The sequence below is a fragment of the Cryptococcus neoformans genome, chromosome 4, assembly GCF_000149385.1.
Source record: "Cryptococcus neoformans var. neoformans B-3501A chromosome 4, whole genome shotgun sequence".
Lineage (NCBI taxonomy): Eukaryota > Fungi > Basidiomycota > Tremellomycetes > Tremellales > Cryptococcaceae > Cryptococcus > Cryptococcus deneoformans.
This window is the reverse complement of record NC_009180.1, coordinates 1,127,242-1,143,135: the sequence shown is the minus strand read 5'-3', so window position 1 is coordinate 1,143,135 and position 15,894 is coordinate 1,127,242. Positions and strand designations below refer to the sequence as shown.

The 15,894-nt window shown below is 47.3% G+C and overlaps 4 protein-coding genes across 4 annotated transcripts; 3 read left to right on the top strand and 1 right to left on the bottom strand.

Moving 5' to 3' along the window:
• Nucleotides 1-169: 169 nt before the first annotated feature.
• On the bottom strand, nt 170-1,431 carry CNBD3950 (hypothetical protein; the record flags this gene model as incomplete). The annotated part of the gene is made up of 9 exons (XM_770573.1): nt 170-224; nt 271-483; nt 533-609; nt 662-832; nt 894-907; nt 984-1,137; nt 1,200-1,232; nt 1,286-1,327; nt 1,396-1,431. The coding sequence occupies 9 exons, from the start codon at nt 1,429-1,431 to the stop codon at nt 170-172; spliced, it is 795 nt and encodes a 264-aa protein (XP_775666.1).
• Nucleotides 1,432-2,674: 1,243 nt separating this feature from the next.
• CNBD3940 (hypothetical protein) lies at nt 2,675-6,033 on the top strand (the record flags this gene model as incomplete). The annotated part of the gene is made up of 4 exons (XM_770572.1): nt 2,675; nt 2,739-2,914; nt 2,988-5,491; nt 5,547-6,033. Coding segments are annotated over 4 exons (3,168 nt in total).
• A 2,459-nt stretch (nt 6,034-8,492) lies between these two features.
• Nucleotides 8,493-10,415, top strand: CNBD3930 (hypothetical protein; the record flags this gene model as incomplete). Its single annotated transcript, XM_770571.1, has 6 exons — nt 8,493-8,777; nt 8,845-8,929; nt 8,981-9,207; nt 9,259-9,528; nt 9,584-9,981; nt 10,034-10,415. The coding sequence occupies 6 exons, from the start codon at nt 8,493-8,495 to the stop codon at nt 10,413-10,415; spliced, it is 1,647 nt and encodes a 548-aa protein (XP_775664.1).
• Nucleotides 10,416-13,126: 2,711 nt separating this feature from the next.
• Nucleotides 13,127-15,343, top strand: CNBD3920 (hypothetical protein; the record flags this gene model as incomplete). Its single annotated transcript, XM_770570.1, has 7 exons — nt 13,127-13,130; nt 13,184-13,403; nt 13,458-13,518; nt 13,574-13,734; nt 13,790-14,135; nt 14,183-14,642; nt 14,697-15,343. 7 exons carry the CDS (start codon nt 13,127-13,129, stop codon nt 15,341-15,343), a joined length of 1,899 nt encoding a protein of 632 aa, XP_775663.1.
• Between the last annotated feature and the right edge of the window lie 551 nt (nt 15,344-15,894).

The following is a 15,894-nucleotide window of genomic DNA, read 5'->3' as shown; positions in this document are numbered from 1 at the left end:
GTAATTTGTAGTTTTTGGCTTACCGTCTCTGTATCTTTCTCTACCTTTTTGGGCTCTTTATATCTGCTGTTCTTTAATTGTATAGGAGTTTCAATAGATAATGCCAGTTATTACTATCTACACTTCTTCCTTTCGCCAAACTGCATGCTACAACATACATTTGTCCATATTACAGCTTGGAATTACTTGCCACAAGGGATCCGCCATCCACGGGAACAACAGTTCTGTCGTAAAGTTAGCTTCTCCAGGTGGCTAGACTTGCCAACTTACCCGGTTATCCAGTCTCCAGCAGGCCCAGAAAGCCACAAACAAGTAGCGACAACGTTCTCTGGTGCACCAATCCTCTTCATAGGTAGAGCCTCTGCCAACTCGTTTTCAAAATTGTCAAGGGTATGTTTCATCATCTTGCTGCGGAATGGCCCCAATGCCAATGTGTTTACTGTGATAGTAGGGCCAAGACGGCTAGCAAGATGCCTCGAGAGCCTTTACAATTTTCATCAACATATTCTGAATAAACGTGACTGTTACTAACTGGTGGAGGGCAGCTTTGGAGGCTGAATAAGCATAAGTTTCGAGGCCAGGTACACTGACTCCGTTGATGGATCCAATCTACCATATCTTTGTCAGAGTGCGAAATTACACGCGGTGACTCAATGTTTACGTTGATAATTCGCCCAACAAAATTTTCTTGTTGGTATGCCTTCTCAAGCATGGGCACCAGCTTCTGCGTGATTGTGAAAACCCGTTGTACATTTAGAGTGAGAAGTTTGGTAAATGCCGAGTCAGGATAAGAGTGGAATGATTCACCCCATGTCACCCCAGAGTTGTTTACCTGCAAAGACACATATTATAAAAGACAATTCTTTGAAGCGTCGTGATGGATAAACACCAACCAATATATGTAATACTGTGAGGGAAAAGTTAATATGATTACATGGCTAGATTTGGATTTCAAGACTAATGTAGACAATGTCGTGACCTACCTTCCTCTCTCCTCTCTATCTCTCCTGCCAGTCTTAAACATTCGTCGTATTTAGATAGATCCGCAGGGATGGCAATGCACTGACCAGGTCCCAGTTCCGTGAGACGCTTGGCCGTCTTTTCGCATGCCGAAGCATCTCTTGAAGAGATGTATACCTGGTTTTCCCATGATGTGAGCCCACCAGAGACTTCCAACGTTGCGAAAGAGAAGATCCCACCTTCGCGCCATTGGCAATGAAACCATGAGCGATCTAAACCATGACTGTGTCAGTAATCGTTGGCAAGGAGATACATGGCGCAGTACCATTTCACCAACTCCCCTTCCACCTCCTGTTACCAAAACCACCTAAGAAGCAATGCACGTATCCCATCTTCAGCTTAGTCGAGGATTTGTGGATCTCAATGATTGCTTACCCTATCTTTAACATTGAAAAGGGTTTGTACGTCCATTTCAGTAGCAAATTGATTGCAAAAGCAGGTTGTACTTTTGAGTCCTTGGATTCCTGAGAGGAATATGCTGTGTCTAGCTTCGTAGGCGAAATGTCAACACAGATACGACATATAAAGGCGATAAACCGCAAGCATACATACTAGAAGATATACAGCAGTCTGATAGTTTAATTACGGAACAGACGCCGGCTCAAGTATGGTGGCAATAGCCGGAAGAGGCATTCGGCAGAGGCCGCTGCATCGCTGCTCACTATGCACCCTGCTGCTCGAGTCACGGTCCTCCTCCTCCTCATCACTCGCTTTTCCCTACCATGGGAGCGCTCTCCTCCTACGGTACTAGGCTTGTGTCGAGCTTAGAATTTTGCCGGGCCCTCTATAGCAGTACACCTTCTGTATTAATAGTTTCCCTCGGTGATACACAAAAGAAAAAATGGTCAGCGGCAGGTGGCGGAAGGTTGTGTCGATCCGTCTTGATCTCCCTTCTTCTTGTTGTCATGTCGGTTGTTGGTTGTCTTGTTTTCTGCCATCGATGTTGGTTGGATGACTTCTATATCTTTCGGAAGTTTGTTTCAATTTTTTTCCTATTAATGACCGAGATTTTCTTTCGTGTACTCATACCGCCGCCGTAGTTTCCAATCGCCACTGATGACTATTCATTCTACCTTGTATATGCGTATATGATGCCCTTGCGGAACGGAACGGAAGAATGGGTTATTTATGGAATTGCGCAAGATAGGTGCAGACGGGTGAAATTCGGGATAGAAGAAGAACGACGGACTGGAAGCACTTGCGGATAATCAATACTTTTTGCGACATACGTACATATGACAACACTTGCACTGATCGGCAGTGGCAGCAGAGCCAGGTTTTCGGTGGACAGGTTTGGTGGAGGCGTGGTGGCAAAACGCCACGTTTGCTAATGCCGATAAAGCCGCAGTGGTGAGGAGATGACAAATTGCCCAACTGGGAATAACGGGCTGGCGGCCCCAGGGAATTTTTTTTTTTGTGCTCGCTGCTCCACTGCAGGATAAAATATTAATTCCTTTCGTCAAATCTCTTTCCATCTCTTCTTTTCTTTCTTTCCATCACATCTCTTCTTGTGTCGCAACAGCGCTCAAGCTTACCCACTCCCCTCAAAAACACTCTCCTTAACGACAGTGCATCTGTCCTGTACTCTTATCCCCAAGACTTCAAGTCTTATCAAAAACATCTAAAACTTCGACCTCCTCATTAGATATTAAAGAGTGAGTAACCTGGTGGCGAACAGTTGTAATAATTCAAGGGCATTTCGTTGACTGTGTATTTAGTGGCTCCTGCTGCTACCGCTGCTGCCTCCTCTGGCAAGGGCTCTTTCGACCTCGCCACCCTCTTTGTTGCCGACAAGGCTGCCCGTGACGAGGCTGGTCTTGCTCTCGCCGACGCCGTCAAGAAGTCAGGTGTTGAGTTTTTCACTCAGATCGGCTTCAACGATGCTATCGTCAAGGTGAGTGACGGAGAAGAATATCCTTGATGGAGAGTGGCGATGAAGAAAATTTTTAGCTGACTCAGATTACCAGGCTCTCAATGACAAGAAGTCTCAATCTGCGCGTGAAGGTGCCTGCGAGGTTATCTCTACTCTCTGCGAGAACGGTGCTGCTCAGCTTCTCGAGCCTCACGTTATCTCCTCTGCCGAGAACACTCCTTTCCCCGCTCTTCTCGAGGCTTTCGCTGACAAGGTCGCCGCTGTCAAGACTGCCGCCATCGCTGCCGTCAAGGCCATCGTGCAGAGCATGAACCCATGGGCTTCTTTCGTTCTCCTTCCCGCTCTTCTTAACTTGATCAGGACTTCTGGCAAGTGGCAGATCAAGGCTGGTTCTCTTGAGATTCTCCAGCAGTTGATCACTTCTGCCCCTTACCAGATGGGCGAGGCGATGCCTGACCTTGTTCCTGTTCTCGCCGGAGCCGTTTGGGACACCAAGTCTGATGTTAAGAAGGCTGCGAAGGCTACCCTCGAGAAGGCTGTGTCTCTTGTCGAGAACAAGGATATTGAGAAGTTCGTTCCTGCTTTGGTTAAATCTCTCCTCAACCCCATCGAGGAGGTTCCGAAGACTATTTCTCTCCTTTCAGCAACCACCTTCGTTTCTGAAGTTACCGCCCCTACCATCTCCCTCATTGCTCCTCTCCTTATCCGAGGTCTTGATGAGCGACCTACCGCCACCAAGCGAAAGGTTTGTGTTATCGCCGACAACATGTCCAAGCTTGTCGACTCCGAATACACCGTTCGACCTTTCCTTCCTCAGCTTTTGCCTCGTCTTATCAAGACTGCTGAGACCATCGCCGACCCTGAGGCTCGATCAGTCGCCAACCGTGCTATTGTTACCCTTCGTCGAATTGGTAAGGTCCCAGTTGAGTCTGATGGCTCAGACCTTCCTCCTCTTCCTGTCGCTGAGGGACCTCACCTCGCCACCAACTTCGTCGCTCTTGTCAAGAAGCACGGTGGTGTTTCCGTTGAACAGACCAACCCTGGTCTTGCCTACGCCGGTGTCCTCGCCGCTTCTCTTGTGAACCACCACAACTTCGACCAGAAGACTTGGGAGTCTACTCTCCCTCCTTATCTCAAGCTCGCTCTCCCTTCCTACGACTCTCTTCCTGCTGTTCGAGAGCTCCTTCAGAAGAAGGCTGATGAGGCTGAGACTGACGACGCCAAGTTCCCTGATGAAGAAGAGGGCGAGGACCTCTGTAACATTGAGCAGTTCAACTTGGCTTACGGTGCAAAGATCTTGCTCCACCACGCCAACATGCGTCTTAAGCGAGGCCACCGATATGGTCTCTGTGGTCGTAACGGTTCCGGGAAATCTACCCTCATGAACGCCATCATCAACAATCAAGTTGAGGGCTTCCCTCCCCCCACCGAAGTTCGAACTTTCTACGTTCAGCACGACATCGACGGTTCCGAGGCTGAGATCTCCATTCTTGACTGGGTTTTGAGTGACAAGCGATTGCTCGCCACCCCTGAGGAAATTAAGTCCACTCTCGAATCTGTCGGTTTCGACGAAGTCAAGCAGAAGAACTCCATTGGTTCTCTTTCTGGCGGTTGGAAGATGAAGCTTGCTCTTGCCCGAGCCATTCTTTTCAAGGCCGACATTCTCTTGCTCGACGAGCCTACCAACCATTTGGATGTTCTTAACGTTGACTGGCTGATCAACTATCTCACTTCCCTTACTCGATGTACCTCCATCATTGTCTCTCACGACTCTGACTTCCTTAACCGAACTGTTACCGACGTTCTTCATCTTAACAACTTCAAGTTGAAGAGGTACCCTGGTAACCTTGAGGAATTCGTCAAGCACGTCCCTGAGGCTAAGTCCTACTACCAACTCGATGTCGCTGAGGATTATCAGTTCAAGCTTCCCAACCCTCCTCTCCTTGATGGTGTGAAGACCAAGGAGAAGTCTTTGCTCAAAATGCGAAACGTTTCATTCCAGTACCCTGGTTCTTCTATCCAGCAACTCTACGACATCTCTCTCCAGGTGTCTCTCTCATCTCGAGTTGCCGTTCTTGGTCCCAACGGTTCCGGTAAATCTACCCTTGTTAAGCTCCTCACTGGTGAGACCGAGCCCAACCTTGGCGGTCAGGTCTGGAAACACCCTAACTTAGTCATCGGTTACGTCGCCCAACACGCTTTCCACCACATTGACAACCACCTTGACTCTACTCCCCTTGAGTACATGCTCTGGCGATACCAGACCGGTGAGGACTTGGAGGAAATGCACAAGGCTAACCGGGTCATGACCGAGGCCGAGCTTGCCAAGATGAAGGAGGGTGCCACCGTTATCAAGGACGGTGTCAAGCGAATCATCGATGAGCTTGTTGCTAGAAAGAAGCTCAAGCAGTCCTACGAGTACGAGGTATCCTTCAAGGGTATGTCCTCTGCCGAAAACATCTGGATTTCTCGAGACGAACTTGTTGCCCGTGGTTTCGAGAAGAAGGTTATGGAGCTCGACACCAGGGAGGCTCAGCGATTGGGTCTCATGAGGCCCTTGGTCAGGAGGGAAATCGAAAAGCACTTCGAGGACTTCGGGTAAGTGACGTTGCTTTTCGATGTTTTAAGATATTTCGCTCACGTGTACTTATAGACTCGATGCCGAATTCGTCTCCCACAACTCCATGCGAGGTCTTTCCGGTGGTCAGAAGGTGAAGGTTGTCCTCGGTGCCGCTACCTGGCGAAGACCCCACATCATCTGTCTCGACGAGCCTACCAACTATCTCGACCGAGAGTCCCTTGCCGCCCTTATCGCGGCCCTTAAGAACTTCGAGGGTGGTGTTCTTATTATTACTCACAACCGAGAGTTCTCTGAGTCCATCTGTACCGAAGTCTGGGCCATGCGTGAGGGTCATCTCGAGGCTTCTGGACACAACTGGGTTGAGGGTCAAGGCTCCGGTGAGAGGATTGACAAGAAGGCCGGCGATGACGACGAGGTCGAGTACGACGCTTTGGGTAACCCCATCGTCAAGGCGAAGAAGGAGAAGAAGCTTTCTGCCGCCGACAAGCGAAAAGCCAAGAAGGACCGAATGGCTAGAAGGAAGCGAGGAGAGGAAGTCTTCAGTGATGAAGAGCTTTAAGCTTCCTTTTATAGTGCTGGAAGTGTTTCGTGGTTAGTAGAATAATGTAGACTTCTTTTTTCTTCGCCATTGCATGATGTATATACCCATAGGGACGGTATTGCCAAATCCACACGTGTAACGCAACGTTGATCCAACAGGGATGATGCAATTGAACTCTGAGTCCTTGTCATCCGCTGACTATTCACTATCAAATGGGAAGGAGGACGGAGGGGAGGTACATTCTTTTCCGTAGGTACCAGTACAAATAATTCACATTTACGCGGTGGCCACTGAATGCAGCTCATTTCTGTGATTATTTAGGAACTCATGGCAAATTCGAGTGGTATTATTAATGCCTCTGCTGCTATCTTATGGTAGCGCATTGTTCTGAGCCTCTGATTAATCATTATTATGCTCATTATTTATAATACTGGCACGAAACCGCTGACATGTTTTCGCGGGAATCGTCATACAACCGTACATTCTCTTTCTATCTGAGATCAACATCTCTAACAAAGATAATTTTCCGCCCTCGATCTCGGTTTACAGCCTCTGCGCACTCTTCATGATGCGGGCTCTAATTGCTAGATAGGTCGTCGTTTTCCGCCGCATTGTTTATCGCAGATTCGGTTGTTTTCATCAAGTTGGCGAAGCCCTCATTGTAATATTATTATTATAGAGCTTAGAATTACACAGATGTCACTGAAACGAATAAGGTAATTTTCTGTACTACAAACTGTGTACCAGCGCCGGCTGGCAATTATTTCCGATTATTAAAAAAAGGGATTAGGATTTGGCTGTGATTGCGTCTGAGCGATACGTGACTTCCGTTGGGCCGCAGTGCTCCTCACTCATAACGCTAGGCAAAACATAATAAAACCTCCTTAACTTTCATTCGACCTTCGATTTTCGATCTTCATCGATCCCCCCTCCATATTTTCTGGAGGACGTCGGAGGCCTTCTACTTTTTTCTATATCCCTTCCCAGTGATGCGTGATGACGGCTCCGGCCTGTCACCTGCCAAAGTGATCAGTGCCCAGTAAGCAAAGTTTATCGGCCGCGAAGATAAATTGTTGGCCATGACTTTCCAGTTCACTTCAAGAGCTTCCTGCCGAAGATTGGAGAAAGCGTCGAGGGTGTCCAAAGTGAGGAGGACCGTTTTTATTTGATAACAAGGATGTCGCTTTCTTGGATCATCGCCGATAGCACCGGTAGCCTTCATTCTTCAATATTCTTTATCTCTGGATTTCGGCTCTTCAGGCATCGTACAGCTTGCAGGTACATACTTCATTCCCCGCCATTACGGTTTATGACCAGGTAACAGCAGATCTTTTGTAGTCTATTGCTTGTTATTTCTAGCACACAGACTAACGCGAGCCTATTTTGATACCTGCTTTACAGTATCAAAAAAACATCTTTATTTCTGATAGCAGCCGATAATGACGGATGACGAGTAATGTAGCCAAGCGCCAACAGCGCTTTTCCTTCTTCCTGCTTGGCTCCTTATCGCTGATCGGGTTGCTATGATATAATTAAGCTCTCCCCGCGTCCCCCATCGCATGGCGAAATCTTGCATGTCGCAATCTCGACACTCATCACTCAACGCGTCACCAACTTCGTGTGAACCACGATACTGGTTCGTTCGCGATATGTGGGAAAGGTCTACAAAGAATTAGCAATACTCAGTGATTAGCTATTAGCATACACCACCACTTGCTGTAACGCTGAACAACGTTGCCTGTTGTTGGACGCTGGAAGCTGGACTGGAAACAGATGTAGCTCAGCTAATAGCGAAAACCAAGAAGAGGCACGCAACTAGCGCCCAAGAGGGAGGGGTTCCTAGCAGATGCAATCCACAAAAGTGAGTTGTGCCTAGTGCACAGGCACCACTTAATGTAAGCCAAAGTTCAGAAATAACAATCCAGATGTGCAGGCAACTAGGCACGAAGGTACCTTGCCCACTTATCTCCTAATCTCTAAGCGAGCGCCCGTTGCATCGTTACCTGCCGCAGTGCGACTGTCCTGCTTTCTGTTTTTCGATGATCGTCCGACGCTCTAATAATCGGGGTCCTCATGCCGCCATGCCTTTCGGCTCTTCTTGACCTACGTATGTGAGAAGCCCTTCCCATTCCACATCCCCCCTGAGCTGATGCGGATACTTGCTTATCGTCGTTTAGGCCTTAATATTGCTATCTTAGCTATCTTACAGCTTATCAGAAATCTCAGCCCTCAATGGTTCAAGGTGTTATCCAGGCCGGAGCACAGGAGGATTGCCTGTCTACTGACCATTCCACCGTATTCGGCTGAAAACTAGTCTCTCCCCTTATCTATAAAAGCCAGCAACCCACATTTTCCCCTTTGTCCCTTGCTTAGTCTTTCCAAACGTCGCCTTTTCCCTTCCGCTTACTCTTCTTACACAACATCCGTCCACTCTCGATTACTTCCCCTTCTTGGTTTCTTTTTTTAATATCCTCAAGATGTCGGTTCACCTCGAGTATGACGACAAAAAGGATGCTGCCTATGACTACACCCAACAAGTGGCTCCCGCCGATGCTGTACCTAGCAGCAGCGATGTTGAAGACGTTGAGGTGAAAAGTGGCCTCAAGAGAAATCTGAAAAGCCGACATATGGCAATGATCTCCCTTGGTGGTGTTATTGGTACAGGTCTTTTTCTTGGTACTGGATCTGCCCTGGCCAACGGTGGCCCTCTTGGTCTGTTCTTGGGTTACGCTACTATGGGGTCAATTTGTTACTGTGTGATGGTGGGTTTATTTATAAACGGCCATTATTCTAAACCCCATGAGCTGATGGTCGAGTGCCTGATGGCAGATTTGCCTTGGGGAGATGATCTCCTTTTTGCCTATCCCTGGTGGTCATATCAAACTGGCTGAGCGATTCGTGGACCCTGCTCTAGGCGAGTACAAGCATGGATACCCATTTGAGCTCTGACTGACTTCAGTCACAGCGTTTACTATGGGCTGGAATTACTGGTACAACTGGGTGATCATTCTTCCTGCGGAGTTATCTGCCGCTGCCGTCTTGATTAACTTGTGGAATGACACTATTAACAATGCTCTCTGGATCTCCATTTGTCTCGTTGTGGTCGTAGCCATCAACTTCTTGGGCTTCTTTGGTGAATGTGAATTTTGGTTCGCTTCTATCAAAATCCTGACCATTGTGGGATTAATCATCGTAGGTTATCCGTTTTTCGTATTGGCATAACAGCTGATCGTGGAACTCCAGCTTGGTATCATCATCACCGCTGGTGGCGGCCCTGACCATACGAGTATTGGTTTCCAGTATTGGCGTAATCCTGGTCCCTTCGTTCAGTATGAGGGCATCAGTGGTAGCCTCGGTCGATTCTTAGGGTACTGGGCTGTTCTCACCCAAGCTGCCTTCTCCTACATTGGCACTGAAATCGTCGCCATTGCTGCTGGGGAAGCCAAGAATCCTCGTCGAAACCTCCCTCGAGCCATCAAGCGCGTCTACATTCGAATACTCGTTTTCTATCTCGTAGGTCTATCGTTATTAATGGACTCTCATTCATTTGTTCTAATGACCGATGCAGGGTGGTACTTTCATTATCGGTCTTCTCGTTCCTTCCAATGATGAGGGTCTCGCTCTCAATTCTGGGAATGCTCTCGCTTCTCCCTTCGTAATCGCCATCAGAAGGGCTGGTATACCTGTGCTCCCTAGCATCATCAACGCTTGTCTTTTGACTTCTGCTTGGTCTGCTGCTTCTTCCGATCTTTACACATCATCACGAGCTCTCTACGGATTGTCTATCACTCGACAAGCTCCGAAGATTTTCTCGCGCACGACTCGCAGGGGTCTTCCTTGGGTCTCCATTTCATTCTGTGCCCTTTTCGCTGCCCTCTCATATATGTCTCTTCAAAGTACTGCCGGTGAAGTCTTTGGATATTTTTCCAATTTGACTGCTGCTGCTGGTCTCATGACGTGGTGGGGGTGAGAAACTTCTATTTTCGATTCCTTTCGCCGCAAGCTAATCTCTCTGTAGCATCTGCTTCATTTACATCCGATTCGAGAAGGGTCTCAGGGTTCAAGGCATTGCTCGTTCCTCCCTCCCCTACAGTTCCCGACTCAACTACCGTGCCTCTGCTGCTTGGTACGGTATCATCATGATCACCATCATTCTCTTTTTCTCTGCCTGGAGCGTCTTTCTTAAGGACAACTGGAGCACTTCCACTTTCGTCACCAACTACCTTCCTCTTTGGCTTTTCCCTATCCTCTGGGTCGGTTACAAGTACATCAAGAAGACTCACTTCGTCCGTGCCTCTGAAATGGACTTTGTATCTGGTTTGCAAGCTATCGAAGCCGAATGCCATGATGAGACTCCACCCAGTACTATCCTAGGAAAGTTTTGGGATTTTTTAATGTAAACTAGACGGCATCTGTGTAGTGTTTGTTCATTGTCCTTTGATGGTGTTTTTTTATGTATCTTGTATCTTCTGGTCATGGTGAAGAGTGCTGGGATCATTTTGGTAGCTCAGTTGTCATGGGTCAATCTTACAATTCATAATATTGCCTTAAATTGTTCTGCACGATCATCTTATCGGCAAAGCAACGGAAATAATATACATTCTGAGGAAAAAATACATAATGGCTTCCTTCTATGGCATCTGCAGCTGTTTCTCTTGTGGCGCCTGTTTTCCTTTATTTTGTTATCGATTTGCCACGCGAATTGGAACTCAAAACTATCTGGATCAAAACGAGCCCAGCATTTCAAAGAACATCCTCAAACGTCTAGTTATTCCAATCCCTTTGTCATATCATGAACTGCGAACAATATCAAGAGCTTAAGTTACCGGTACTCACAATCAATCCCCTATTAATGGTAGTTGTGGTAAGCTTAAGTAGTGTCCGTCGTCTACTAAGCGTTAACATTTTTTGATTAAACGCTTTTATTTATCCATGCATTCGCCGTAAGTCTAGGTATTGAAGGGGTCAACTTCGTAATGCCAGTACGAAGTCATCGCTCATCAGAGTCACCACCACCGACGCTCTATCTCTACTTACTGCTCTTTCTTCTAAGTCCCAGCTGTCTATCTACCATCATGTCTATGTCTATGACTTCTTTTATTGTATCGCCCGTCTTCCTTGCCCTGCCCTGACGATGATGTGGTCGTGTAGAGGCACGAATTATGTAGAAGAATCGGTTATGGTGCGTGGAGGGTTTGTGGAGGTTTGTGATAGTACGTATCAATCGCATGCCGTGCGGCAACCTGCAAGATACAAGAGGGATATATAGTAAAGTGTGGTGCAGAACAGGCATGTGATTATTACTACTAGTACGACTACCGACTGATAGTCGCAGAAGTAGTCGCAATCTGCAGGCAGATCCATGCACACCATGCAGCTGCAGCGTGCGTGGTTCGTTGCCCAGTTAGTGCATTCTTTTTTTATCATCAGTTTTGACTTCATCCTATGGGTTGCCATGTGTTGAGGTGCCACGTACATATGTTGCCTTCAAAGAAGAAGACTTGCCATCCATACTCAGTATTATTATTCTCAACTTACTGCTTACCAGCAATGCTTTTCGTTATCACAGGCGACGATCAACCCAGAAGACAGCTAACGACGACGAACAACGGTAACAGCGAGCAGCATCATTAATACACTGCTCACTTAATTATCGATAGCTCGTTTTTCAGATTCGTTATCATAGTACTTACGCATCGTACTGTTCATTCATACATGATGTACAGCAGCAGCAGCATAATGCATCCATCATCATCATTCATCATTATCATAATAATTAATTTAGTATCAAACCCATCATGTGATGTGTCCTATGCATGATATGTATCCGCCGCCGCCGTTTTATCCAAAAAAAGATTCTGAATATTTGTTCACGGGATCATCCTCTCCTCGATCGAGGAAACACGCCAAAAACCTCAGTTTTGGCCCAAACAGAGCCCGTTCCTGGAGGCAGGTTTTTGGCTTTATTCTGATAAATGATAGGCAGCAAGCCACAGAAAAAAATGGAAATGGCGGCCGGTAGCCGGATTGGAGCGGCAAAAGCCGTCAAGAATTTTCATTCAGGCTCGGCGGCAAAAGGCTTTCTCCTTCAAACCCACCAGTTTTTGGCTTCAATTTGCCTCAGAATTTCTCATAAACCCCGGCGGCTTCACGCAAAGCTTCAATCTTTTGAGTGTGGTTCGAGAAATTTGGGTATCATTTTTCGAAGGGCGGATTTTCTAATTTTCTACTGGAAACTAGAAAATACATACTCGCCCACTCAAGGGTCCACCAGTATGAGTGGTAGTCGATGTTATTCCGTGATAATATAAGCAGAAAGCAGATCATTGATATGTTGCTATGCTGGTGATTGAGCGTGTGCCCGCAAAAAGCTCGGAAATCGGCGGTCAGGAGATAATGGAAATGCCAGAACATGGAGCTTGGAGCTTGGAGCTCGGAGCTGATGGAGCTTGAGTTGGGAGTTTGGAGCCTTGTTGGGAGTGAGTGGATACGCATACCTGTTTTAATTTGTTCCGATACTACAGAAGTGCGATATGCAGATCGCGGAAAAACAATGGCAAAAGGTGGAGGGAGAAGGAGCAAGAAGGTGTTATTCACCAGATGCACCATGCGGTTGAGTTTAATTGTCCCTGATTACCCTTCATGGTTCATGCTGTCAACTTGCTTAATTACCCTATTTACGCGATTCTTGGCTATAATTCCCGAGCGGCCTTAAACAGTATACACGCGGTGCCATCTTTCCTCGCCTGGTCGACCAGCAAACTTTTTCACCGCAAGATGCAAGGAAAAGAAGAGTGGATACCGGTGGAGTCGGCATTGGGCCTGATCCCAGCACCTTCCCCTAACACTTCGCCTCCTATCGCCTAAATTGTCGGGCGAACCAGCGGCAAGCTATACGCTTATCTTCTACTGCGACTCGAAAGTGCACCATGCGGGAGTCCGAATGGTAAATCAATGGCGACATTGATAACAATCGGAGTACTGGATAGCGAAGTTCCACTAAGCATTTTTATATATAGAAGGTTGCCACGGAAGAACCCCCCCCTAACAGTAGCGAACGCCCTTTTTTCTGCTCATATATCAAAGAGTTCACGGTTGTCTGCCACCGAGAATGAGTATGTTTGCATTCATATCGCTGCCCTTCGCTCACTGACTGATGGCCTCTCAGCCACACATGCAAATGCCATCCAAGATTTTGAGGCGGCACCAGTGCCGTCTGCTGCCATCCCTTCATCTGAAGACAAGACTTCCGCCGCTGGTCCTGTGACGCTAAGTTACGGCGACAAGAAGGATTCATTGCCCGATGTTTCGGTTGGCGACGCTGGTGCCATCGACTACATTACGGAGGAGGTGGAGCCTACTGACGAGGAATTTGCTGTATTAAAAAAGTACGTTTATTAAATGAACCAAACGTCGTGAATTTTGCTGACTTATCCCTCAAGAGTGCACGGGAAGATGCCATGGGTTTGCATTGCCATGTGTGCTATTGAGCTTTCCGAGCGAGTCAGTGTTTTTTTCTTTGGCCATCCCATTCCCAATGCCTGACGGGATCTTACAGGCGTCGTACTATGGTATCACTGGTGTCGTTCAAAATTTTATCAAGAACCCTCTTCCCGAAGGTGGTAATGGTGCTGGTGCTGTTGCTCCTGGTGCTGCCGGTACAAATCAGTCTGCCGGTGCACTAGGTCGAGGTTCTGTTCAATCTTCTGCTTGTTACAAGTGAGTAAAATGTACCCCGATCATGATCTTGTCGTAGAGGCTAATTTCTCTTTAGTGCGTTCGTCTTTCTTGCCTATGTTTTCCCCATTATGGGAGGTATCCTCGCAGACACAAGATGGGGTCGTTTTAAGACCGTTGCTATTGGTACCGCCGTTGGAGCCTTTGCGCATATTTTAATGGTTGTTGTCACCATCCCTCAAGTCCTCCGTACTGGCAATGGTCTCGGTCCTTTCCTTGTCTCATTCTACATCTTATCCTTTGCTGCTGGTTTCATCAAGCCTTGCCTGGCCACTTTGCTCTGTGACCAAAGCCCTGTGAAGAAGCCTGTTATCACTACTACTAAAACTGGTGAGAGGGTCATTCTTGATCCCCAGACCACCGTTCAACGATACCTTCTCATCGTAAGTGATTCATGGCGTTAATTTAAGCTTGCTAACGGGCGATGCAGTTCTACTGGTGTATCAACGTCGGCGGCTTCTTTGCCATTGCTTCTTCATACTCTGCACGTTTTGTCGGCTTTTGGCTGGCTTACCTTCTGCCCGGTATCGTGTACATGCTCATGCCTATCGTCTTGGTCGTCTGCTATAAACGACTCTATAAGGCCCCCCCTCAGGGTTCTGTCACCCTTGAAGCGATGAAAGTCTTGTACCTTATCATAAAGAAGGGAGGTTTCGTCAAGATGTTCAAGGGAGGTGAAGAATTCTGGCAGACAGCTAAACCGAGTTATATCTTGGCCAAGGAAGGCTCGGTCGACACTTCCAAGATCTTCTGGGATGATTTGTTTGTGGATGAAATTAGGCAGTCTATTGCAGCTTGTGGTGTCTTCGCCCTTATTCCTATTTTCAACCTTGCCGACGGTGGTATTGGTTCACAGGAGAACGACATGTCAACTGCCATGACTCTGAACAGTGAGTGTCCAATTATTATGACAGGATGGACCATATCACTGACTCATTATCTAGACGCTCCTAACGATGTTATTTCAAACTTTAACCCTCTTACTATCATCGTCGCCACACCTATCATTACCTACGGTCTTTACCCCTTCTTTGACAAGATCGGTCACCCCATCAAGCCCATGACCCGAATGGCTATTGGCTTCATTCTTGGTATGGCCAACATGATCTATGGCGCGGTCATCCAGTGGAAGATCTACTCCATTTCTGAGTGTGGCTGGTACGCATCTACTTGTGACACCGTCACCAGTATTTCTATCTGGGCTCAGATTCCTCTTTACTCGCTTCCCGCCATTGGTGAAATCTTTGTCAATGTTACATCTTACGAGCTGGCCTACACTCGTGCTCCTGCGCGAATGAAGGGCCTGGTTTATGCTTTGTGTTTGTTCAACCAAGCTATCTCCTCTGCTATTGGTCTCGCGTGCTCCAACGCCATTCAAGACCCGTACCTCATTTGGCCTTACGTCGCCCTTGCCATCGCCTGTTTGATCTGTGCCGTTCTTTGCCCTACCTACTTCCGACACCTCAACGACCCTGTGCGAACCTTTGCCGATCCCGCCAGGCAGGCTGGTAAGCTTCAAGAGCTTGAGCCTCTCACTGCTGCTCGTGCGTCGCAAAACGAGCTTAATGAGAAGGCCGATGAGAAGGCTTAGAGTAAGGAATACCCATTGAGTGTTGGATAAAAAGTAGTCGTGTTCTTTAGTCCTTTTGGGAGTGATCGTTTGTATTCGTTTCGTGGTTTTTTACCTTTCTGGATACTGGGCATTTTTATAGTCGTTGAGCTCCGCAATTTGTAATTTGCTTACAATAAAGTAATGCATAAATATGATATCTTCCTTTCGCAGCAGGTTGGCCGTCATAAGAAGTCATTTAATCCCTAAAATCCTGGGTCAAAGAAAAGCGTTTATGGTAGAGGAGTTAGATATCGAACGCCGGTGCGTTTATGTCGTCGTACATCGCAACAGCAGCCTCGCATATGAGTCTTACTGCTGAGTCAGGCCAACATGCAGTTACAGAGATCCTGACAGTTACTGATGAATTGCAGCGTCGTCTCTGAACCCCTTCGTTAAAACTTTGCTTGGATCGTAATGTAGTCAACGTTCTGCTGCCTGAGGGGTTTTGGAATGTATATCGGCGGGGCGGGCTACAGATGGGAGTGGTGTTGAGTGGTGGTGGAAGGGGATATTTATAGGGTCCCATGGCG